The 26,211-nt window shown below is 43.3% G+C and overlaps 1 protein-coding gene across 1 annotated transcript in view; it reads right to left on the bottom strand.

Annotated features, from left to right (window-relative positions):
- Positions 1 to 26,211, bottom strand: part of LOC104531400 (mitotic arrest deficient 1 like 1) — a 317,456-nt gene that overhangs the window by 105,821 nt on the left and 185,424 nt on the right. The window contains exon 7 of the mRNA XM_029087049.1: positions 19,421 to 19,628. Within this exon, the coding sequence (XP_028942882.1) occupies positions 19,421 to 19,628 (208 nt within the window). The remainder of the gene's footprint in view (positions 1 to 19,420; positions 19,629 to 26,211) is intronic.

The raw sequence follows: 26,211 nt of genomic DNA on the forward strand, positions 1-26,211 counted from the left end.
TTCCCTACAGATGCAAGGCATTCAGTCCTCTCTCACACAAGTCAAACTACAAAAAGCAAAGAAGTTTAAAGAAGTGCAAAGTTAGCACAAAAGCCGCTGCAGGCACAGAGACCATGGAAAGTAAAGCATGAGTTGGAAAACACAGCAGCAGGAAATCTTTGCAGTGGGATACAGGACACGGGTAAAAGCGTTATCTCGGAGGCCAGCAAGCTATGGGAGTTAGCCTGGCTTTTCTAATTGCTCCCAGGTATCGTCTGCTTTTGCTGGCAGAAGCACACTTTTTTGTCCACCCTGGAGAACAACAATGGCTGTACACCTGTGCCCACTATCTCCTAAACTCCATCAGTCTCTTGCTGTGATTCTCCCCAACTGGGAAAATGTCTTTTCCTACCTGCTTCACAACCCTGATGTGAATGCTGCAGCGTTCACAGATACCAACTTTCACATCTCCACATTAGTGCTTTCAGAAAGAAGAGGAGGTTGCGTTGGCTTTTACGTATGTAGACACAATCCCAACCTTCAGCTTGGTCCCAACCCTCTGATCCAATAGCTGACACTCACTTTCTGAATCCAAAATGAACTAAAGGTTATGGCAGGGAGCACGCTGTGTTGTGGATATACCATTTTTCAGAGAAGATAAGAAACTTAGACCTGGACCGTTGCAGAAGAGGCAAAACATTTTCCTGGCAGAGCATTTTTACTTGGGGATGAGGGCACGAACCAGGACTGCGGTATCAGCCCTCATGTCTTGTAGAAATGCCACTTGTGTAACTGCAATCCGCCTCCTCCACTTTCAAGTTAAAAAGACACTTCTCACTTTCTGCCATAAGGACAGCTCCTGTGTGGCACTAAGCGGTTACTATATTTCATGCTAGCCATGGATGCATTTTAGTGATGGATGAGGCAATCCCTGTGCATATTTCCTATAGCTGTGAAGCTTACAGAGCACTTTGGGAATCCCGAGAGGCTGACATGCTTATTGCAGCAAGCCCTGCCGACACCAACTGCTGTAGCAGGCTCAAAGAATAGCCTACTCCAGAATATCACTATTTTTCTTTTTCAACTGCAATGTGCATTTCCCCTACGCAGCCTCTTGATGCCTCCTTCCTGGCTTGTTTGTTTGGAAGATCCTCTTGCTTCTTGGCATTGCTTGAACTCTTCCATCTCTCTAACTCCTGAGAGCTCTGAAACAAACACTGCCTTGGTGCAGGACCTAGCCTGTTTGAAATAAGATCTGTCAAGAAACCAAGATCCATGATGCCCAGTCATCAAAGAGAATATTTTTGGTGTAGGAAAAGAGCAACCCATATAGGTAACCTTGACTCTTGGTCTCCAACGATCCATACCCAGGGAGCAAGTGTGCAGAGAAATCTGCTCTCTTGTATTGCAGTCTTCCACGAGAAGGATTCATTTCAGCTTTGGTTTAGAGAAGTTTTCACTTTCTGCTGCTGTGAACTCTTCCCACTGTGGTCAATGACACCAAGTGTCACAGAGACCATGTTGCTGGCATGAACAGCAATGCTGGGACAGGTCAGTCAGAGGTTTAGGAAAAATATATATTGAGGGACAAGTGAGGAAAAGGAAAAGCAGCATGCACAAAAGGTCTCTGTGCGTGGGATGTGCAAGCAATGAGAAACAGGTACAACCAGGCTAAATCAATGAAATAGCTCTGTGCTCAAAGAGAAAGTTATTGTAAAAGGCTGCGCTATTCAGTAGCTCACTTTACATCTGAGAAAAGTCTGCAAAAATCCTCTTGCATTATCCCTAGACTTACAGATTTTCTCTTTTCATCTGAGGCTCAGAGTAGGGATTACCCATTAAGGTGCAGTGGCCAAATCACATTCAATCTGTTCTCTGATAAAATAAGAAAAAGCTTTGGTCTTTCCTGTCCTCTTCCATCTCATTCCCGTCTCATGTCCACATCCAAAGCATTTACCTCCAACTTTCAATAGGTGCACAAGTCCTGAATATCAAGAGGACACACAGGATGATACCTAAATAACAATACTCACTTCTCTGTCCTACAGGCTGCATCCTACTTCTTCAGCACCATATAAATTTGGAAGAACAAGAGTTCATTTGAAATCTTAATCTAATTCTAAGCCAGTAACAATACAGTTGCAAATCACCAGCCAGCATTGACCAATTTTGTCCTGCATTGTTCCCATGATTTCATCCCTTCTTTTGTGATCAGAGACGTTGCTATACAGTGACAGCAGCACGAGCGGGTGCCACGTTGGTAGCAGAGCATCTGGGCTCAATGACACTGCAGGGCTAAAACATCTGCAGCAGTTCACATCTGGCCACCCTGACGTGTGACCTAGCAGCACCAGCTCAAGCAGATGTGCTCAGCAGGGGTTTTAGGAATGAAGAGAGCCAGCTCTGAGCTGTGCCAGACCTGCCCCTGCTCCTGACACCCTGGTGGGACCATAACCAAGTGGAGTTAAACAAGGGAGTTAATACATACAGCTGGGCCGAGGTAATAAAATCAAAAGAAGACAAAAGAAATACCCTCACAGGTAAAGTGATGCACAAAACTACAGGCAACAAAAGTGGTTTTACCATATTGAGTTTTTATAGAAACGTGTTTGCTTTTCCTCAACCACAGAAGTCAGAGACTGTAAACATCTGCTGGTTCACGCAGTCTCTCTCCCACAGTGTTTTCATTTAGGTATCTTCCTGTAATGTTCACAACTTAAACACATCAGAATGGTGCCAAGGCTTCTGAAACAGTGAATGGGATTGGAGTTATTAAAAAAGTGAAAAGTTAATAAACCCAAAGCCGTTAAAACAAACTCACAAGAGCCCTGGCATTGCTCTGAAGTAATCCAAAGCAGAAGAGCTGAAATTACCTTGAAAGTATTTTTCCTGTAAAATTAAAATGACCTTCCTTTCAGCATGAGACCTATTGAAATTTCTTGACCCTTTGGATATTAGAATCTTCCTTCCGGACAGCCATATGTCAGTTATAATATCAAAGTATCTTAGCTGGTAGACATTATCAACAGTTGCTTCCAAAAGTTAGTGAGCTGGAGGCAAGGCATGGCTGTTGTACTCTCAGTGTTACTTATTCTGCTATTCTCTATTAATTTTATTTATTTGTATTGGGATTCCAAAACAAAAGAAGTCAATTATGGCTTACTAGGAATTACAAAGAACTTGTGTAATTTGGCTTCTGATTTAGTTATCAATACAAATGATGTGCTGCACTAAGTAAAAGATAAAGCCATAAAGCAAGGTTTGCATTATTTGCAGCTGCTCAGAGTAAAAAAAAAAACATTACAGAAAAGCTAAAGAGATTTTTATTAATGCTTTAGATGACTTAGAAAAAAGTCACTTAATCATAACATTGTAAACAAGGAAGTTCTACATCAGTATTTAAAAATAACTGAAATTGTTTCAGGAGTCCCATTGATTTGAATTAGGCAGCTGCATAATCACAGGGGCTGCAATTTTAATGAACATTTCAACAGGAAATGTAGAGCTGATTTTATATATATATATATATCTATCTCAAAACAGGAAAGATCCAAATACTGCAGCTCCTCCTTTTTTTGTTGTTGTTATTTTGTTTATTACCTTAGTGTGCATATCCAAACCAACTCCAGAACTATCACTAAACTTACCTGGCTGCCCCCCTCTCGCTGGCGGCAGCTCCCAATGCTGCTGGCTGCAACTCCGATCCTCCTGTCTTGCTCCATGTCATTAGGCACAGCATTTTGAAAAATAATTAGTGATTCAATCAGATTTTACACTGGATCAAGTGACTGGAAACTTCAATGCTATGCTGCAATTTTCCCTTAACGTACTTTAGGGCATGTTATATATACTTAATTAGATAATGTTTATCCAGTGCTTTGAAGAAATAGGGAACTCTGTGAGGGCTAGGTCGTATTTTCAGAAAGGAAAAAAACCCAGTTGTGACAGTACAGGCACTGAGGGAGAACAAAGGTCTGAGAAACTGAGTACCACCTTGTTTTCAGAAAAGTTTCAGGACATCTGAGAAAAAAAACCCAAACCACAAACAACAACAGCTTCCAGCATCTAGGTAGTAAGAAAGAAGCAAAAGTTGTAAAACATGGGATGCTGCAAAGGCACTGAAATGACAATGCTGCTGATAGCGACGTGAGAACAGTGGTAACAGAGTCAGAAAGGCAGCAGCACCTACACAGATGAAAAACTTTGCGTACACACAAGCACAAGGCACTGATTATTACTCTGTTAAGGCAATTTGCAAGATAAAGATTCAGACAGAGCTGTAGGCCTTGATGAAACAAAAATGAATGCACTCCATTCCTGTGAACACTCTTATTCACAGGAGTAGGAGCTAATGGAATAAAAGCATCTTGCTTCCTATTATTTTGTAGTGAGGGAAGCAGGGCTCTCTTTACTGAAGATCGGGTGCTTTGTTGGCTGCATGCTAAAATACTAAAATACACTGCAAAATACAAAAAGGTGTTCACCACAAAAGTTTTCCTACAAGAAACGGGGGACAGTGCTCAGTCTTCACCTGACCAGGTACCCAGAGCACGCACCAAACAGGACACAGATCACAACAAGAGGGAGAAGGACAGGTTCTCCTGTGGATCACGATGAGGCATCACACAAATTCTCACAAAGGGCATCTGATCCAAACCTATTAAAAGAATTTGGAGAGCAACAACACAAGCTGTGGCTAAATCCACTCAGAATGGCAACAAACAAGTGATGTTTCATCCAGCCATTTGCCTCTCTACAGGGCAAGTGGCACAGAGAGTGCTCCAAAGAGTTTCCAGCAAGTAATGAAAGCAAACAACATACATAGGGAGCTTTAAAAACCATTGTAAAGAGAGCCCTAAGCTTTTTTTTCTTTTTTTTTTTTTTATTTGCCTGTAACTAAATTACATGATTTCTTTGCAAGTCTAATTAAGCAGTTAATTGATGCTGGTGCCCTTTAGCATCTGGCATTTAAGATTAAATAAATAATGGAGAAAAGTGCATGCAGCACCCAGCAATAATTAAACACAGCAAGGGTTTGTTCCCCCATCCTCCCCCATTTTAACCTGTTATATACAAATCTCTGAGGATAACTGTCCTTAATAGCCTCAAATACACTTACACACCATATAATGATACTTGACAACAGTATTTTTCCTCTTAGAGAAGGTGGATAGTAGGTGTATCTTAGATCTTAACCAGCAGGTTATATTTTACACCTTGTACTCAGGGGAAGGAAGAGCTTCATTGCCATAACTCTACCCAACTGAAGAGCACGTTAAATGGATCTTCATGGGAACATGCTTTTGAATCCAGGAGTATGAGTGTTGGGATCATGCATTAAAAATCTGTGGTCAAATTTCTCCCTTTCTCATGTGCTTACTCCTTTTGGATGGTCCATACAATGTTATTCATCCATTTCCTGCAGAGTATGGAAATGCAGCTTATGGAAAAGCTTTCCTGTTAGTTTGTAGAAGGAAAGATTGAGTTATATAAAACGAAGTAAAGCTCTAAAAAAAAGCCCTTTGTACCAAAAACCCAAGCATTCATAATTCTAGACATCACTACAGAACATGGATTCAGCTGGGGGCAAGCTGTGATATTTGCAGGCATTTTCAGGCACTGTCTCCAACATCACTAGTGGAAGGCTCACTGTGGGTTGCTATACACGGGCACTTTAACTCACTACTTGGAGGAAAGGAGTGATGATTTCACATACAGAAAATCTGATCAGGAGACACATCTGCTGGGGACTTAAATCTTGACTATATTTAAGGTAGGCTCAAGAAGTGGGCCCTTGTGAACCTCGTGAGGTTCAACAAGGCCAATAAGGTCCTGCACCTGGGTCGGGGCAATCCCTGGTGTCCTGGTTTTGCTAGGATAGAGTTAATTTTCTTCTCAGTAGTTAGAAGAGCCGTGTTTTAACTCTATCCTAGCAAAACCAGGACACCCGCTATCAATACAGGCTGGGGATGAAGGGATTGAGAGCAGCCCTGCGGAGAAGGACTATAAGAAAGATGGGGACAAACTAGGTAATGGTTTTAAAATAAAAGAGGGTAGATTTATACTAGATATAAGGAAGACATTTTTTACAATGAGGATGGTGAAACCCTGGCAGAGGTTGCCCAGAGAGGTGGTAGAAGCCCCATCCCTGGAAACATTCAAGGTCAGGCTGGACAGGGCTCTGAGCAACCTGATCTAGTTGAAGATGTCCCTGCTCACTGCAGGGGAATTGAACTAGATGGCCTTGAAAGTTCCCTTCCAACCCAAACTATTCTATGACTGTAGGATTTTTTCCATGTAGAATACTGCACTGAGTGTTTGCAGTCTGATCTTAAGAGTCCAGGTCCAGTTTCCTCAGAAGGTCACATATTAAGGACTGAACTCAAATATAAGACCTTCTCCAAGTCGTACACTGTAAGAAACTCTGAAATGTCTACAGCAGACCCAGCTTCTGCTGCTCCCTCAACAAGCCCACTTAGGAGCATGAAGCTCGGTCCTTGCCTTACACTCCAGCACGTTAATGCCAGTCAGGCTGCCTCTCTAATACAGCTCTGATTTAAACTAACAACAGGACAAGAGGCTTTTAGTTCTTCCAGAGCTGCCTGATGGAAGGAATTGCTGCCCAAAGATTAGTGCCACGATATCTCTTTAGACTCTGCAAGCAAGAAAAGCTAGCATGGAGACTCATGCCCACCTTCCATGGGTGCTACGAGTCTTAATTAGTATCTCCAGCATAGTCAGAGACCTTTGTAAAGAAGGTGCTATAGAAGTGGAAAATATTATCATGACGACGCCTGCTGCCACAGGTGCTGGCATTCAAGGCAGAGACTTCACAGCAGATGGTGAAGTCGCTAGCACGGCTGGCTGCGGTTATAATTTCCCTCATCACAGACTCTCCTTGTTGGAGCAGAGGTTTCACCTCTTGATGTCTGAAGAGCAAAACAGAACCTGCGCTGACAAGACTGCATTGTGCCGGTCAGTATCGCTGACGTGTTCAAACCGGCCAGCGCTCAAATCACTAGAAAGTAAATCATCCAAAGGACTTTCTAATTAAAAAAAGCTTCGCTTTCATGGCAGCGCTTTCTCCTGCCTGTCACAGCCAGTCCTCCCCTGAATTCTGATCATTAAAGGGAAATAACAAAGAATTAGTCAGCTTTTGTTGAGTGTCAAACTTTCCCACTCTAAACCATGCGCAAAACAAGGAGCGACATTTTATAGCTCTCTGAGCAACTTTATACCTTCCTAAACACTATTTCTGTACCTCTCGCTAATGTGCCCTGGTTTTATGGATCAGGCTGGCTCACCCCACCTTTGACAGAGGAGAAGAGCAGTGTTTAACATGCTGCACTCAGGGGATATGCAGAGCTCTCATTTTTACCCTTATTTATTTCCAACTGTTGAGGTTAGCAGCCTAGGACTCAGAGCTACCTGAGGCATAACTAAGATGCCATTAGCTTTAAATCTGTTCCCAAGTACTGCAAGCACCCTCTCCACTTGGCTGAGGACACCACTTTGCAGATGAAGACTTTGCATCCATGGGAACATTCTGCTTCAAATTTTTCATTTCACCCCAAAACTTCCTAGGGACTCCAGAATACAAGCACAGGGTAATGCTCCTCATCTCTTTCTGTGGGTTTTTCAAGTTGTAAAATGTGAAGCATCCTACAGTAGAAAGAAGAGCTTTGAAATGGAAGTGAAAAGTAATTTCCACTACTCCTTGTGACACCATAGGAGTCCAAATACATTCTGCAGGGAGCTTGCAAACGCATCAGCACACCGGTCACGTACCAAGCAAGGGACATTATCATGGAAACAACCTGACCAGGAGTTACTTCAAAGGGTGGTTCATGGTGTAAACGCCTTTAGCCCACATCTGTTACACAAATCTAACATCATCAGTTCTAACTTAGGATTTATTTTTACTGCTTTTGTAAAACAAGATGGAAACTTCCCCTCGCCTAAATTCTGCTTCATTTCAGGGAAGTGATGGCAATATGGCAGTCTAAAAGGGGAATCACACGCCGTCATCATTATCAGCCTATTCAGAAAAGCTTTGCTGAATCTTTCAGATCTGCACATCGCCTTTGATGCCACTAGCGGTGAGATTTTTGATGACACATCCGCAGTCTCTAGCGAAGGTGGATGCTGCCGCTGCCTCCAGCCCTTCCTTCTGGAAGTCTCTGATCTATTTATCTTAAATATTTCTGCTGCACACCTATGATGGTATCTGATCACTGCAGAAGGTAACTTTACAAAGTTGCATACCTACCCAACAACCCACCATGCTGCAGTACTCCAACAGGACCTATCAAGACTCTTCTATTCAATACAAGCAGAAAGACACTTAGACAGCCAGGGAGTGAAAAGGCAATTTGTGAATCTGATTTCAACCAGTTTTTTTATCTGTCTGGTTTTCATTCATTGAGCTGGAGCTCGTTGTAGATAAGAATGAATATGCTGTTCCCTAATGGAGGCTGAATTCACTTACTGCTCTCTAACTGGAGCTCATGCCAGATAACCTGGCACTGAAATGGAGAAAATGTGGAAACACTGAAATAGCAAGTGAAGACTGCATCAGCTGCTGTGACCACATAAACCACACCAGGTAGCTTTAGTTTAGTCTAAATAATGGATTATCATAGAATGGTTTGGTCAGAAAAGACCTTTACAATCATCTAGTCCAACCGTAAACCTAGCTTTGACAAGTTCACCACCAAAGCATGTCACCAAGTACCACATCTACACATTCTTTAAATAGTGACTTCACCGCTTCCCTGGTCAGCCTGTTCCAATACTTGACAACCCTGTCAGTGAAGAATTTTTTCCTAATATCCAACCTAAACCTCCCTTGGTGCAGCTTAAGGCCATTCCCTCTTGTCCTATCACTTGTTATTTGGGAGAAGATGCTCAGAAATTCCTGATGGACAGGTATGACTTTCCCCTGAGTTTTAAGTCTTGCCACAGTTTAACCCCATGCCTTTGTCACCTCGCACACAATCACACCAGAAGTGTGAGATAACCACACCAAAGGCAGTGCCATGAAGAATGCTGCTTACTGATCTGTGCCACGCCAGGAGCTCATCACAGCAGCGCTCCGGCCGCTCTACTATTCACTGGTAGATTCCCAAGGGGATTGCAAGGTCCTGTCTTTTTTCCAAACAAGCTGAGAGGGTGTTTCACCTTTTTGTTTAGGATACTGTGTGATCAGTAACCACTGGACAAGCAGCCCAGCATACCTGGATGTTAGGAAATCAGATGGATAGGTCTGAAGATGCTAAGAGAAGCTTCTCTCCCTTCCTATTGGCATTCTTATGTCAGCACCACATTGAAAAGGCTATCACAACATTAGCACATCCTGGTACTGATGTCAGTGCCATGATTAAGACAGCAAAGTAATTATAAGTGTCTGCTTTTATACACTTATTGCTTTCCAAATAAATGTTCTCCATTCCAAATAAATCCACCACGGATTAACGTTTCTCCTACTTGCTCACCACCTAGAATGTATTTGATTAGAAGCACCTGATCAAAACTCTGCTTGACCATTTCTCAGCACTTCACCATTTTTCTTCTCCTCATCAGGAAGAAAAGCATATCCATTAGTTAACCTTTTCAAACACACTCTTTTTGTAGTCTAATTCAAAGAAGGATTATAAAAAAAAAAAATCATCAGACCTGGCAACTGAATAGCTTTTTGTGAGTGCAGGGAACAAGCATTCATCTATCAGAACATCAGCGTGGGGAGATAAGGGTAGCTCTATACGTGCACGCTTATCGGAATGCAAGATCAGTACTGTGAAACCAGCATAAACACCAAGGACAGAATCCATATATTGATGTAATTCTTAGTGGTACTAGTGCATTCGTGTGAATTTGCAATTAAATAAAGCTTATTCTTTAAAAAGAAAACAAGAAGCTAAGGATATAATTCAAGGTCTATTGAGATCAACAGGAACTTTTTCCATTGTATTTGAGTATAGCTCCCTCTCCCTCCCTCCCTACGTGTCTACTAGAATATTAAGAAAGAAATTACCTGGAATTTGTTTGTACCATTTTTAAACAGACCAAGAAATTCTCAGTTCTCTTAATCTGCTTTCTAACCCAGTAAATCCAAAGCTCTCCTTTCTGCCATGGCCAACATTTAAAGTATTTTAAGCCACATTAGTTTCATACCAAATAAAGTCATGGAAAATACTACAAATACATGTGGATGAAAAATGAACTGATGCAGGAAACATAACTTCGAATCTTCTGACTTTTATGCAATTAAAATATCATCTTAATTGTTGGATCTGTGTAGCTTCTCTCATTTTAATATGTAAATCAGTCTGTATTACTCTATAGCTCAAAGAATGTGTTACTCTGCTTACTTGATTAGGCTGGGAATTGCTGGTCCTGCTGTCACTATGTTTATACTTTAGTGACAAGTTTGCACATCAGATTCACATAATGCAATGTCATCAACTTACTCATCAAATATAAACTTCTTAAATACAGCCGCTGCTCTAGAATATTGAAACAGCCTTATTTTACTTCATTTACAGCCTCAAAATAATCAGAATGAATGAAAAGAAAAATTGGGAACACAACTGGAAAACAGTATTTCCCAGGAAAAAACAGCTTCCCACACAGACAAGTAGGAAAACCAGAAAAACAGCCCGTGCAAAACATTATCTTTTGGCTTCTGAATTTTAGTTGCACATGTTTGCCCTTTAAAATGTGGAATGAGTAGAGATACTTTATTTCTCAGTCTCTACACATTCACCCCACCTCATCTGGGATTCACTGTTAAGGAGTCCCTATTTATTCTGTGAAGACAGTCAGATTTCAGCTCCCGGCCACATATACTTACCTGGAAATTGAAATGAGGACTCCAGAGAAAAACAGCAAATTCAGTAATTTTTTTCTCGTTATGAACCTGCCATAACAAGAATACTGCCATCTTGGATAGTACTGAGAGAGAAAGTGTAAATACATTCAGTATTTTCTCATTCCTGTCATCTTTCCTGAATCTAATAAACATCCACAACCAAGGGGACATTCACCTTGCCAGCACAAGGCTTTGCAAGATGTTCCCAGTAACCTCAATGCCCATTGCAAATTCCCACTACTCTCTACTGTTCACAAAGGCATCATGCTTTAATTTCCAGGAGAAACAAAACATTGACAAGACACAGAGCCGAGATCTGAGGCTCTTCCCTGCCGGAGCGCTCTACCATGCGGGCTGCCTGGTTTTTCTAATGTCAGGGAAATGGTGTTGGCCTGAATTTGAGACATCAGCACAAGCCTTTCTTCTCAATCCTGCTGATGAATGAAAGAGCATTTCCAATTGTGTACATCCAGAGGCCTGATGGCACATCGTTCCTAATCAAAAGCTGCTCTGTGATCCAAACTGCTCTAAGAGGCAGCTCATATCACAACCCCACAGGATCCAAAGGGCAGCTGCAGATAATACTGTATTTCCTTCCCTTCAGGAGAAATACTGGACTGGAGAGATCTAGCAGGAGCACCCTGACTGCTAAACAGCCACCAAGAAGGGAACAACCAAATTAACGAGAGCCCGACACAAGTACCCACACAGGAAAACACAACTGCCAAAACTTACCAAGACCCATAAAGCTCAACAGCTTATCTCTGGATAATAAAGAAACCATCAGCACAGGAGGTTACAGACGACAGCCACAAAGGGTACTATCTGCAATGCAGCAGTTTCCATACTGTACAAAGGTGATGGTGTTGTACAGGGATTTGGCAGGTGGGAAGAGGTTAAAACACAGGAGGAGGAAGGTTTCAGGTCCTTCCATACCTGTTGACTTCTCTCCTTGCAAAGGCTCTGAACTGCCACTGGGTATAGATGGAGGAGCACAGCTACTTCTGAGGACTCCTTCTGGTAGTGAGAACAACTCCACCTCATGATCACTTCATGTTTCACTCAGCTACTGATGCACTGAGAACTAAAATCGCAAGTTAGCAGGCTTAAAAATTCTGTTTCTATCAACAACTCTCCTCTAAAGCCACATACAGAGAAAGCCAGGAGAAGACAGAATACTCCCAGTCAGCTCATATTTCTCCACACGTTTTCTCTTGATTTATCTGGTCCCAGAAGCTACCTCTAACCTTGCCATCTAGACATTACCTACCTCTAACCTTCCCATCAACTTTACTGCATCAGTACTGAATAGGAAAAATGCATCTGCCCAGGAAACAAGCAACCTTCTCGCCAGAGGTATTTTCTTACGGTGCTACTTACCTCCATTACATACAGATACAAGGCAGAATCTCTTGATCTGTCCTGAATCAGATCAAAATCTCTCAAGCCTTCCCTTTGAAGCCTTCTTCCTCATATCATTACAGAAACCATTGTAGATGTTCTCATAGTTCAGTGTTTAAATTTGATCCCTCTCATCACATATGTCCTTCCCCCTCCCAACTTATTTTACTATTTTTTTCTCATTAAACTGGCTTTATTTTATCTGGAGTGAGGCTTCTGGTTCTACTAAATATTTCGTAATCAACTTCTACACAGTGCCTAGCAATAGGGTACGAGATGTTTAAAAAAAAAAAGCCCTTGTAGGAATCACTAGAGCTGTATGGGGGTACTATGCAGGTTCACAGGTCACTTCTTTACAAAAGCAGAAATACTGAGGCCTCCAGGAACTCCACACGTGAACTGGGTGGAAAAGAGGGGTCAGGAAGAAATCTTGTAGCTCTTTTGCTCTTTGTGAAGGCTGAGTACAGTCTGGAGAGTAACCTTTGACTGACACCAAGTTCTACACATTCAGTAGCTACAACAGAACTACATTACAGGATTTATGACAAACCTCTGTCTCCCTGGACAGCAGAGAGAGTCTGAAAGTCCCATTACTGTCTCACTGGCACCTCCCATCACAGTTTCACAGGAAGCTGCAGGCTTCAGGCATCCTTGGGGGTTTGTTCGGTCAGCAACCCCTGTCTGCCCACTCGTGCCCCGGCTGTTCGCAGCACACGGATGAAGTTGTGCTCAGGAGCAAGTCTCTCTGGTTGTTTAACAGACTCATGGCATGCTGCCACAGGCAGGGCACACTGTTCTCAATATATTCAGTGCTGCATGACTTCATATCTGTGTTATCTCCACAAAAACTTAGGAATCTATCTGGATGACAAATGCTGTATATGATAAAAGCAACTTTTTTTTTTTTTTAACCTGAGAACATTTCTTACAGCTCTTTTGAGATACTACACTTTCATTCAAGCCACAAAACCTGGCTCTTTATAGGCATCTGCACTGACTTTGGTAGTGCAAAACATTTACCATCAAAGGCCACACTGTTGCTGACTCAGGACACATGAAGGCCCCAAGGTATTTTCTCCTTCTGGCTGGACTGCCCAAATCTATTGACACCACTGTAATGTAAAAGGGTTTTATAGACTCTGCCCACCAACTACTGTAACACTGAGAATACTGAAGTACAGGAGGTCCCAACTTGGCTATAGTCTTTTAGGAAAACAGGTATATTTAGCAGCCCCACCTCGTTACTATAGTGCTGGGCTGGGACGAAGGGATATGGATGATAAGGAAGGAAATCAAAGTAAGCTCTATTTAAACTACCAGCTTATTCCCAATCTTAATATACTATTCAGGTCCCAGACTGGTCTAAACATCTTGCAGTAGAGAAACTAGCACCATAAAAACAATAATGATAATAACTAGCTGAGAGGTGAGGGGATTGCCCCAGGGAGGCTCTGCTCTTCTGCTGCGGAGTCAGCACGGGAAGGCAGGCAGGCTCTGAGCAGGTCAGGCAAAGCAGCTCCCAAGGACTGCTGCTAATAACACTCATCCTGTGTGATACTTTCCATATCATTTGTGTTTTGCACATTAAAGCTATGCAACATTTCTGATGCAGGTAGCAGTAGGGAATGATTTCTTCCCCCATCAAGAACACGCAGCCATCTCTGGAGTGAAAGAGGATAGAACTTCATTAGTGCACAGCAAAAGACCAGAGGCAAAGACAAGCTCTTTATAAACTTCAGAAGAAATTGGGAAATGCATAAAGCAATTACTTTATTGAAATACAGGCAGGGCACAAAGGCTAACATCCTGCTCTTAGCAGAAGTCCCTTACCACTTGAAGACAGCAAATGTCCTGGACCTTCACTTTGCATCTCTTTAGAAAGAAGGCAATTCCTCAGGACAAACAGAAGGGCAGTTGGCATGTTAAACATCACTGAGAAGAGCATGACCTAATGAATTCTTCCTCTGCTTTAGGAATAGGCATTATATGACTGAAGAAAAGCTGCCCCTTTATGCACCCACCTGGTCCAACCTTGTCTGACCAGTGAGATGCTGGGAGCCATCAGCACAGAGTGAGATACGGATGCTGCGCTTGCACGCGCACACCCACCAGCTACTAAGGTCACAGAAAAATCCTTCATCAGGTGGACCCAGGTTTCATTTGCAGGTGCAGCCTTCTTCATCATGTGTGGATTTCCTACACACAGATGGTAGGAAGCACCAAGGCTTCCAAGCATCAACAGCTCAGCCAACTGTGGATGGAGAATGGCAACTTTTAAATTCCATCTGCTCCTTTTTTGTCACCTTCTGTACTCAGAAACACATTCATCAGAAGCACAAGCATGCTGGGACAGTGACAAATTTTACCATCTCTGGCTTGTCACTTCAACAAGATTAGATTATTTTAATATTAATTCATTACCAATTTAATTCCAATTAATTACATTTATACAAGGCCCTGACATGGCAGCGATGCTGGAGACAGCCTCTGCTGAATGCCAGATGTAGCATCTTCTTTAGGGTCAAACATCTGCCTTAGAGTGAGATTCTCCAGTCCTTCATCAAGGACCTACTTTTCCCTAACAAGACAAAAAGGACACTGAAATAATTGAGATGGACGAGTAGCTTTCCTTTTTGGTGGGATTATGTTCAGAGAAATAATTCAGTTCCAAAATTCTCCACAGATGGTTGAAATCAGAGTTGATTTCCCCATCCTCTTTCCTGGTAGAGGTGCCAGCCCATCTCTCAACAGAAAGAATATTAAAAGCACTTCTCTCTCTCACAAGAAAGAAGGGAATGCTCCACTGTACCGACAGGATAGCAACAAATCATGAGAGTTCATGGAAAATTTGCATTACTGCATTCTTTAGTCAGGACCCAGCTTCCATGGGTCAACCCATTCCTACCTTCAAACATATCACTTTTAAGATAAGAACACAAATGGACATAACCAGCACCTGAAGCATTCTCATTTCTACCCATGCTTTGCTACAATACACAAGTCATTACTTCGGTCAGCTCCCCATTAGCTACCACCTACCCATTCGCTTGCAACTAAGACCAAACTCCATATCTAGTAGCGCCAGAAAAGAAGAATAAAGAGGTTCATCAGGAACATACAAGATAAAAAAGGAAGATCTAAACAGAAATAGCCTGGAAAGAAACAGAAAAAACAGGAAAAGCTGTGGAGCTGGAAGAAAAAAAGAAGATGCAGCCTGAAGTGTTGGGGTGGGGGGAGGAAGGTGTGAAGAGTATGGGAAAGGGAAACACAGAACTGGAACAGATTCCAGATCTGGGCAGTGATGCCCTGTGCCACCTTTCCAAAGCTGTTACAATCTGCATCCCTGTTTCAGAGACAGGAGGACTCGGAGCTCTCCCCAGATGGCAGCCTGACCTTGCTGCACTCTCCTCTTACACAACCCAGACCTGGGCAGCCACCGGGAGAGAAATAAAACACCCCTAAAGTTACAGCCCATTCCCGTAACTCCTCTGCCACGGATCTGCCCCATTAATACCACACAACCCCACATGCAAACTCATACTTTGAAAAAGGACGGGGTGTTGTTATAGCCCACATTGTTCAAACCTCTCTTTTGCAACAGCCTCACTGCCTGGTACTTTAATAGAGACTATTACAGCATAAATGAGAGGAAAGGACCACTGAACTACGTGGCAAGTTGCCAGGTTGTGCTGCAGCCTCCAGCGGTTATACTCAAAGAGATTTAAAGTCCAGCATAACCTTGATTTTTAATAGAGTCACATTTAATGAGCTTTAACGTCCACAGTAATAATTTCCTTATTACCTATCCAGGAGTCAGAACCGTGATCAGAAAAAACGTGCTGCATGCCAGTACAATGAATGAATTTAATAATGGCCAATACATTATTATCAAAACCATCAACATCATTGTCCTTAATGACTTTTTTTGGTTGGTATAATTATAATTCTTTGAACCTTAAGCATAACTGTTGCAGATCACAGAAGCTTCCTGAATACAGCAAACCTGACTGGCTAGAGGCCACCCAAATCCCTCAATAAGCCATGGCCAAAAATAGCCAATAAGCCATTCAGGTTATATGGCAAAATAGGACAATAAAATCTTACATTTACCTCTATCTGTCAAAAGACAAAATGCAAACTTACATATTACCTTTGTTGTCTTTCCAGCTTTTACCCACACTTCTCCTACTCTGTCCTCAGTCTCCCTTTATCCCTTTCAACTCTGACATGAGGGACCTCCCACCTCGAAAGCGCAGAGAACTGAATTTGCCTCTTGTATGTGTCATACGAATGAGATGGATAAACAGACATATGGGGATTACAGCTGACAGAAAGGAGTGCAAGAAAAATTCCAATTCTTGTTATTTTTGTACAGAAACAGTACACTGAAACCTGCTACCTTATTATGCACAATAAACCTTCCTTGCCAAGGCAGCCAATTGCACAGTGACAAACAGAGCAGAGGGAGTTTTTGCCACATGTTCCCCATTTCACACCTTGAAAATATACTAAAATGGAAGGCATATGGCAGCCGTTCCTGTGGGCAGAGCTGTTGAGATCCTAAGAAAACAGTGAAAGCTGGATTTTCCATTTCTTATCCAGAGGGAAATAGTATATAAGTTTTCTGGCCACGCGAATCCATATTGTGAAACCACTCCTGGAACAGCTGTTGCATCCAGGCTGCGGATGTGGGCTGAGTTAAGCAGGATAGAGTCAATGCAAAAATGGATGCAGCCTGCACAGCGTGCTTGCTGAGTTTTCCCCCAGGAGCTCTGCCCTGCCCCAGCAAGAAAGCCACATCTGGCATTCACCTGGCTAATTTAAAGCCAGCTCAGACATGCCTGCTAACCTTGCAGTCAGTGCCCTAATGTCCTCAGCATCTCTTGCACATCCTAATATACCCAGTCCTCATCCTCCGGCCATACTGCTGAATGCTCCCGCAGCAGAACGGAGGGTTTATAACTATTTATGGTAACATTCCCCGTGTGTGACAGTGACTCACACAAGTACCTAAAACACAAGAAAAAACCCAAGATCTTTCCATATAGCCTGGTTTACTATACACATGCCCTGGTCTCAAAGACAGTCATCCACAGGGCTCCTCCATCCTTCACTCACAGCTCTTCTTCCCACTTTGTTTACATGAACCACTTCCATATGCACTTACAGACACTCTGAGAATGCAAAGGGCCCTTCTGTGACTGTGATAAATGACACTGAAGTACTTCCCACCCAGCTCGGATCTGCAGCTCATGCTCTCTCCCATTTAAGCTGGTGACCAGAAGTCAGAATGATGTAGCACGGGACTGGGGCAAAAGGAAAAAAACAATACCACTTATATGAGAGGCTGGAAATACCCTGAAACCCAGTGAGTTGTTTATTTTACTGTATGAATCAAAGGCAGAAGAGAAAACTGCTTTAAAAATGCATCCCTTATGAACTAAAGACAAACCTGGTAACTTCCCAGCACAGAAACACCTCACAAATGGCTAAAAGCAATTGCGTGAAAGGCAGCAGAAGAATAACCATGAATAACAAATCACAGGAGGCACATGTGAGCAATGCATTCCCCCAGAAGAAATGATCTAATTACTGTAGATGATACCCCAGAGGTTCATTCCTAAGTGGCAGAGACAGAGTTGACCTCACCTCTGCATCCTCTCTGCCCCTGACCGGCACTCTCCTCCCTGGGCTCGAGGGGCAGCGTCAGCACCTGTATCTGCAGCTTTAGATGTGCCGGGTACTCGAGGATATAACGACAGATAAGGGCACTGGGCAGCAGCACCTACTGTAATTTAAAAGCCAGTGCATTTCAAATTCCAATTGCAATGCAAGAACTATCCCCAAGAACTGCTCAAGTCTCAGTGGGGTCTGACACAAGAAGCTCCTATGGACGAAGACCGTCTTCCTTAAACATACATAAAGTGTTTAACGCTTATGCATTTGTTAGAGCATCCACTAACAACAGTGACAAACTGTCACTGCACCTCTAAGATGCTTTTCAGCTCTTCACTTTATGAACCACCCCATCTATACTTCTCACCGTCATATTTTTAAGGTTATATAGAACCATAATCCACTATGAGATGCCGGAACAAACACATTCTTAGCAGTAATAAAGTACTATTGTTTGAGAGATGGGAAAACAAGCAAGCTACTTTCAGAGAATTTTGGTGTCATAACAGTGAAAAAGACGTTTTCTTTAAACCAGGGCTCTGCCATTTTATGGGTCTCAAGCCTCCAGCACACATAGCCTTCGAGGAAAGCTCTGCCCTCTTAGCCTCATCCAAGGGAACATCCTGACCTCCAGACACCCAGCATGTACATGCTGCTGGAACACAACAGGTTAGACCCACACAGATCTTCAGCTCTCTTTTGTTTTTCTCTTCTCTAACCAAAATTTTGGGAGGGCGAGGTACATGTGAGAGTTACAGCTGTAAGATCTCTTGGGCTCTGCAGCATGACTCGACTCTGCCCGGTCCCCTCGCAGTGTTGTAGGTGATGGGTCAAGTTTTATTGATATCCTTACCTTGATTTACAGAGTTTGAGAGCATGTCTGGAGGTGCTGACTTTGGGGTTACTGTACTAAAAAGTCTCATTTAGGTATATGAAGGGAAGACAGACTGTACTGGAGGAGAGCCACAGGTTCTGTGAAATGTATTTAGCTCGGTGAAAGATGTACTCTATTTTCATGGGGTATTGAATGCAGCTGTGATTAATGGGGCACATATACACTGATAAACAATATTAATTTGTTTTAAGCCAGGTCTGAAAAGATTTCAACCACTTGCTTCCCTGCAGCTATGAAAGTTATTTCCTGCTGTCTGTACTACCTCAAGGGCTAAACCAGCTCTAAAAGGAAGGAAATATTTCCTTTTACTCCATCGGCAGCACCAGCCTATGAAGGCTGTTGTATTGGTATTTCATTTATCATGGGCAAATGATATGGATTATTATGATTTATCCCTACCACCCACCCTCTGTACCAAACTGCCACAGGATTGCCACCACACATTCACTCTCTTCTGCATCAACCCAGCTTTTTTCATTTTCCTTATAACTGTTCCATCAAGCACACTGTCTGCAATGTCTCCATCTGCTCCTGCAGTCAGCTCCTTTGGCAATATGGATGAATAAGTACATCTTCAAGACCAGAAAGCAGCAGCCTACCTGCAATTTCTTGTGATGACGGAAAACTCACAACTCCTTCCAGATTCTCAGGGATGGAGCCACCTCCCTCGAGCACCCTCACCAGCTCCCTCAGCCTTTCACACTCCTCCTGGAGCTGCTGCTGCTCCTCCTTGCGCTGCTGCTTGGCCAAGCTTGCTGGGTTCATGCTGAAATGAAGAACTTTGGTTCTGCTGGGGTCATAGTCACCCTGTGTGGCAGAAACAACAGAAGCAGATTGAGTAACTGTACTCCACTCAACCTGTACCACTCTGTGTGAAGACAAAAATTGTTACAGCAGAAAAAGGGACACTTATGCAGTGGCAATGTTTTATTCCAATAGTTGAAGTCAGACAAATCCAGTATTGCTTCTCCTTCTCTTGCTACTCTCTTCCAGAAAAAAAACAAAACAAAACAAAAACGAACCACAAAATTCCAGTCAACAGAGCTTGCTCCCTGGCTGACATCTCCACAGGTAAATTTAACTCCAGAAATGAAGTTTTATAGCTGTATTTTATATTTCTTGATAGCAGGAGGTTATAATAAACACACAGATATACCCTTAAACTACAACAGGACACCTAGCACTAGCCTGATTTATTACTTGTACGAGCCAGCAACATCCATACAACTCCAATGGTGGAGTCATTAGCAAGTTGTATCCGCTCATCCCAAGCAAGTGAACAGATATTTAATTTTATACTTTTTTCCTCAGAGGTGAGTTGTATTTATAGCAGTTTAAATATTCAGTCAAGTCCTAAGATAGCAAATTAATTTTCTTTCAAAGTGAGAGGAAAACACTGATGTTACATTTGTGATTTCAGAGAGACAATTTTCATATAAACTACAGGAAGCCTCACGACCATAAAAGTAGTAAAGCATGTGCTAATGCTGGATTCCACGGCACTCTGCCCAGCTGAAACCCTATAGCAGTGCTTGCATAAAAAGGCATTTTATATGGTAATATTTTTCCTTCAATTAAATCTCAGAACCTAAAGTGATTTTGTAAACATTAATTAACCCTCAAGAGCAGCATGAGGTAAGTATTATCCCAATTTTAGCATTTCATTTTCATTAAAGACCTGCTAGAACTTTATGTGGGAGTTTTTTTAATGCAAACCAGAGCAGAGACTGAGAAACTTCATCCTGAATCACTGGTCATTGTTGGTAAGAGATCCCAGATGATCCCATTCCAAACATCTGTTACTGAAAATACTCCATCCACACCCTGCAAAGCACCTCTGCCCACAGCAGGGAGTGAACTGCTGAAACTCCCCATTCCAGAGCCTGGCAGCAGATGCAGCACTGGTTCAAAAAGGGGTTTGACAAATTCATGGACAACGGGGGAGGGGAAGGGCACAGCCTCCAGCACGTCTGGCTGCTGGGAGAATGCTGGGGAGCGTGAACAGGTTTGTGGGCACTCCCAAAAGAGCACGTTCCATTGCTGTGGTCAGAGATCCTCTTCTGGGCTGGATGGACAATGGATAAGGGTCAACTGGGCACTTCTTATGTTCACATGCGACACTTGCTATATGTCACAGCTGTTCCAGTGCCCTCTTGCAGGAACCACCCTGAAACTCTCCTTTAAAACCTCACTTTCTAGATGTTAGCTGGGCAGGAGAAGGCAGCTGGAAGAGCTGTGCTCACCTGCAGAGCCGCAGGTGCCTGTGCGCCGTGTCTGGGTCTGGGTCCAGGGGCACAGGCAGCGACACGCAGAGGCTGTGATGCTCACGGCTCCCTGTGGTCCCCAGGGCTGGCTCCCCTCTGCCAGCAGGCAGCTGGCTCCCAGGGCTGTGCCAGGCAGATGGGTCCCACCACGGAGGAGAAGCAGCCAAAGCTGTGGCTGGCAGGATGCCGGCAGTTATGCAGGCAAAGGGGAAGTGCAATTTAGAGCTGGGAGAAGATGTGGAGTGAACTTCAAAAGTGCTTTTGGTCAAGTCCACATGCTGGTGAAGATGAGGTTAATGCCTTCTTGACTCTACCACCGAAAATATCCTTTAAAAGTGCATAACTGGGAACTCTGAATTCCAATGTGGCTGGCATGGAAAGCATCAATGTACCTGGAAGCCAACAGATGCTCTCACTGCTGTGTTTCCCAGAACAAAAAATAAAGAGGGTACAGTTGTTCCTCATACATCTGCTCCGAGCAACCAATATGGTGCTCCTCAGGAGAAACCACTTCAACCACATCCGTCCATCTGGATGGAAGACAGGGTTGCTATTTCACAGTATTAAGTACCAGTTTAAAACAAAGGGAGATCCTACCTGTATCTGTAGGTCCCAAGCAAAGAGGGTGTGGCAGGAACCCCCTAACACAGGACTACATGAGAACCCCCCCAAAGGGCTGCTCTGGCTCAAAGAGCTCACTCCAGAGAACTAAGGAAACCTAAGGCACAGAAACCTTGGGTACCCTTCCTGTTTGTGCAGGTTCCCTGCAGCCAGAGTTCATGGTCATCAGCCATGTACTGGGCAGGTGATACATGTTCTCACACCGCCCAAGCTTTGTGGCTCTCAGGAGACCTACTGGAGCATCTGGGAGGGCAGCACTGGCCTGCAGCCCCACAGCAACGGGGCTTTGTGACCCCATTTCAGCAGAGAGGTTGAGACAAACAGCCTGGATCTGACAGCGCGGCCGGTAGGACCAAGAGAAGAAATAATTCCACTGACAGCCTTGGGCAGGAGAAACTTAAGAGAGGACTGGAGGTCTGGGACCCCACACAGCAGCTCGGAAATGTTGAACAGAGGGAGCAGGAAGACAGCTGTAACACCAGCTTATTAGATATATTCTCCCTGGCAACACACTGGCATTTACAAACCAGTTTCTGCACCCAGCTATCTAGCTTCTCATGCTATTTGCACTTCAGGACAGGTCAGGGCACTCCCCACTCTCCTGTTTGCCTTTCAAGAGAAGAGATTCAACCCCAAAGTTTGCAGTGGGGTTTACACTGGCTGGCAAAAGGATGCTCCTAAAATCAGAGCTGCAGAGCCTGCTTATCCCTGTGCAGCCTGTACCACGGTATTTCTGACAAGCTGCAAAGGGTGGCTCTGGCCCCATCTCCTTCTCCAGCTGCAGCACCAAGGTCAGGCAGAGATCACACCTCCACGCCCCAGCTGCCAACACCACACTGGCTCCAGCACAGAGATACCTGCACTTTCATCCTGCACCATCACTGCAGACACACAAGGGCACCAGACAGCTGAAGGATCTCAGTGTGGAGAAAAGCCATGTAAACCTGGAGACTGCTGCTACCATCCAGTCAGGACTGCTTTAACCCACGCTGCTCTGGTCTGTCTGATTATTTTGCAGGTTATTTACTCCTTTAAAACATCTCTCTGGCCTTTCTATAAAGCCCTGCCATGAAGCTGCAGTGCTTCGGCTTATATAGGTCTTTCAGCCCATTTATCCCCTCCCTTTAGAACATGCCCCCTTGAAAAAATCATGCTCTAAAACTAAACTCAGCACTAGGACTCAGCCTTATTTTCGGGGCTCACCGGTGCTTCTGAGTGCATCAGTCTGAAGCTACACTGAGACAGGTGAATCTCTTAAAAACCCACTGCGATATGAAGGCTGTGGCAGAATCCATCTCATTTCACATTTCTGGGAGATCACAGACATATTTGCTATGCTAGTCACATTTTTGGGCTAGGGGCAGCAGCTTTCTCTTTATTCACACAGCACACATCAAACCAGCATCTTTCTGCCTACAGCTAAAATATTAGTGCTGCTGGTTTATATTATAGTAACGCCTCAAAGAAACCAGGTGAGTCAGGGATCCCAATGTGCTAGGTCCTGTAGAAACCCCACAAGAAACTACCACCTAAAACCCAAAAACCAGACAACAAAGCCTGAAGACATGGTATGTGAGTGGAGCAGAGGGATGGAAAGACACAGTCTCCAGTTCAAGACTCCTTAGCAGCACCGTGGCAGAAATAAAAAGAAAACATGTCTACAGAGATGACCCACCTCACCTCTGGACTGAACTGCTGCCTTACACAGTCACACCAAGCAGAGTGTTACTTGTCTGCAGGAAATTTACTCATATTCTATGGATTTTCAAATAAATGCAGGAAGTTTTCCATGGAAACGGTGCAGACCAGAGCCAATTTCAGATGAAAGGGATCAGACGCATGTGTATGTAATACCAGACAGCCAAAATGGTAGCACAACTTCAATTGTTTGGAATGTTTTTACAAATTTCTGAAGGTTGGGAGTGACTCTGGTTGGCTCTAGGAAGAGTCATGGCTGGAAACTGCTAAATATAACAAACAACAAAGCAGCATTATAACCTCACTAGCATTTGAAGGAAACGAAACCCTAATGCTGGTAAGAAACCAGGGACTGAAGAAAGCAAACAACCTCCTCCTGGAATCCCTTTAGCTCTGGAAAATGTAAATTGCTGTTTTTCTCTCTCAGCTGCTCTTCCCCCCACAATAATTAGACTTACCAATCAGAATTTTGTCCTTTCAGCTCTGCAACATAAGCCTGGAAAAATGGTATTTTAGGTGCGGGGAGAGAAGACCTAAAACATATCTGCCTGTTTAGAAGACTGTTTCTAATCTAGGGCCACTGATGAGGAAGATCAAACAGTGGCATTTGAAAGGTGTGGTACAGAAGAGACAACCACGCTCTTTGAACAGGAGCTGGGACTCCCCAAGCAACTGCCCAGGAGTAGCTCCAGATGCTGCTTCTGTTCTGAACCAACACCTGCAAGGAGGTATTGCTTAATGGAGTTAAAAAGCATCTTGCAACAAACGGTAATGTATCCCTGGTTTCCCCAAGAAGCATGCAAAGTGTGCTTCAGGTTTGAAAACTTGTCCTGAATGTGAGAATTGACCAAATCCACTTAACCTCATGATGCCTTTGTATAGAAATATGAGATACTTGGTGGATGCAATCAATATATGACCTATAGACAGTCCCTTTCATTGGAAAGCCACCCTGTCCCTGGCTCATTCAGTAGATAACTTGGTAGATGATTCTGCTCATCAGCACATCACAGCCAGTGTCTGACAGCAAAAATGACACGCTACTGGTAGTTTTTCAGCAGCACCCCCTCTTTACCCCTATTTTTCCAAATACTTTAAAAATTGGAATTTGTAGAGATGCTGAAGAGTAAATAACTTGAACTAGAGAGAACTGCTGGCGTTCATTGATTCTTCTTTCAAGGCATAACATTGAGTCAGTAATTCAGATTTGTCAGAAAAATGTACACAGAGCTTCAATTTAGAAGGAAGTAATAAATACCTTGATTGATTGCAACCAAGTATGGTTGACACTTAGTAGAAAAGTGAATTATTCATTCCTGGAAAGCAAGATGCTAACTAGCTGATTTGGCGCTTAAGGCAGCAAAACCATTTTTGTGCTCTCAGAAGGGCACCGGACATTTTACAGAGATGATCTGTTGACTCCACATGTTAATATGTTCTACAATTTGTGAAATAATGTTGTTTTGATGCATTATCCTCAGCCTTCCAGACACACGCCCCAGGGTACACACAAGGGAAACTCTCAGAGACCACTGAGCAGAACCTCCCCACCACTTCTGTTCCGATCACGCAGTCATTACATGCGGCAGCCACCACAGATGCAACACACAAATATTGTCTTAATGCAATATGTTCTAACCACACACTGGGACATGGCAGAACTGTTTAGCAAGACTCTGGCTATCAATAAAATTTCTGACAAAAGACTATGGAAATGAGAATTTGCAACAGGGCCAATTTGCTGTCTAGAACAGAGGTACAAGCTCAAGTCATATGCTGTTGCCTTCCTTTCTATTTCCATCTCCCAGCTTGAAAAAAAAAACCCCAAACCCCGAGGAGATAACCATGCTGATGCTGTGTCATTTTTTAATACTCCATTATCAGCAAACAGTCAGTATGTTGGTCTACATGTTGAAATTATAGCTGAAAACCTATTTCCCCATTAGGGAAGAATCAGTCAAGTGACAAAGCAATGAATGAAGATAGGATTGCTTTAATCTCAGAAAAACAGAAACTTTTCCTTAGAAGAGGAGTTGTTTAGAAGAATAGTGAAAGCTGCCAGTGACAGCACCTTGAAAAGGGACGAATTTATTCTGGCATCTCTCCTCCTGGTTGTTTGAAAACTGCATAGTCCCAATTCAGGGACGTCTTTCTCCAGGAGCTATAAAAGCTTTTCTCTCTACTCGACTCACTTTCACAGGCCCACAGGTAAGAATAAAGTACTTAAAACCACGTGGACTACTTTACATTTGATGAAACATTCAGTGCTTAACAATTCCACTTAAGATCTATTAATCTACTGCAGATATTTCTAATCGGAAAGTAGAACTGGTAGCAAAGGGAATAATCTCAACTGTTGTGAATACGTTTATCTAACACCACTAATGAAATTAAAGAAGTTCATATGTCCCAAGGAGGCAATGACTGTCAGGATACAATGTCAGCAAGCACTGTCAAGGATTTGCAACTGACTTCACAGCCTCGTAGGCTCTTCCTGTTTAACGTATTTGAAAGCAAAGTCGTCAGAACCCATAGATGAAGCTGATACACACTTAAGTGCCTTATTTTTCCATAGTCTTGATGTCTATCAACCTTAAAAGACTGTGATTTCTGAGCAGCACAATAAATTCTGGCGGAGCATATGGACAGCTGAGTTTAATCGCTACTCGCCTGCAACGCAACAGATTGTGCTTTGCCCCTGCTGAGAAAAGGCTGACGACTGGAAACTCTTCAAGGAAAGGACCATTTCTTCTTTGTGTGACTCTCGCACACGGTGAGCGCAACCCAAACACAAGCAATGCACATTG

This window comes from Antrostomus carolinensis, unplaced genomic scaffold (genome assembly GCF_000700745.2).
Source record: "Antrostomus carolinensis isolate BGI_N321 unplaced genomic scaffold, ASM70074v2 scaffold11719, whole genome shotgun sequence".
Lineage (NCBI taxonomy): Eukaryota > Metazoa > Chordata > Aves > Caprimulgiformes > Caprimulgidae > Antrostomus > Antrostomus carolinensis.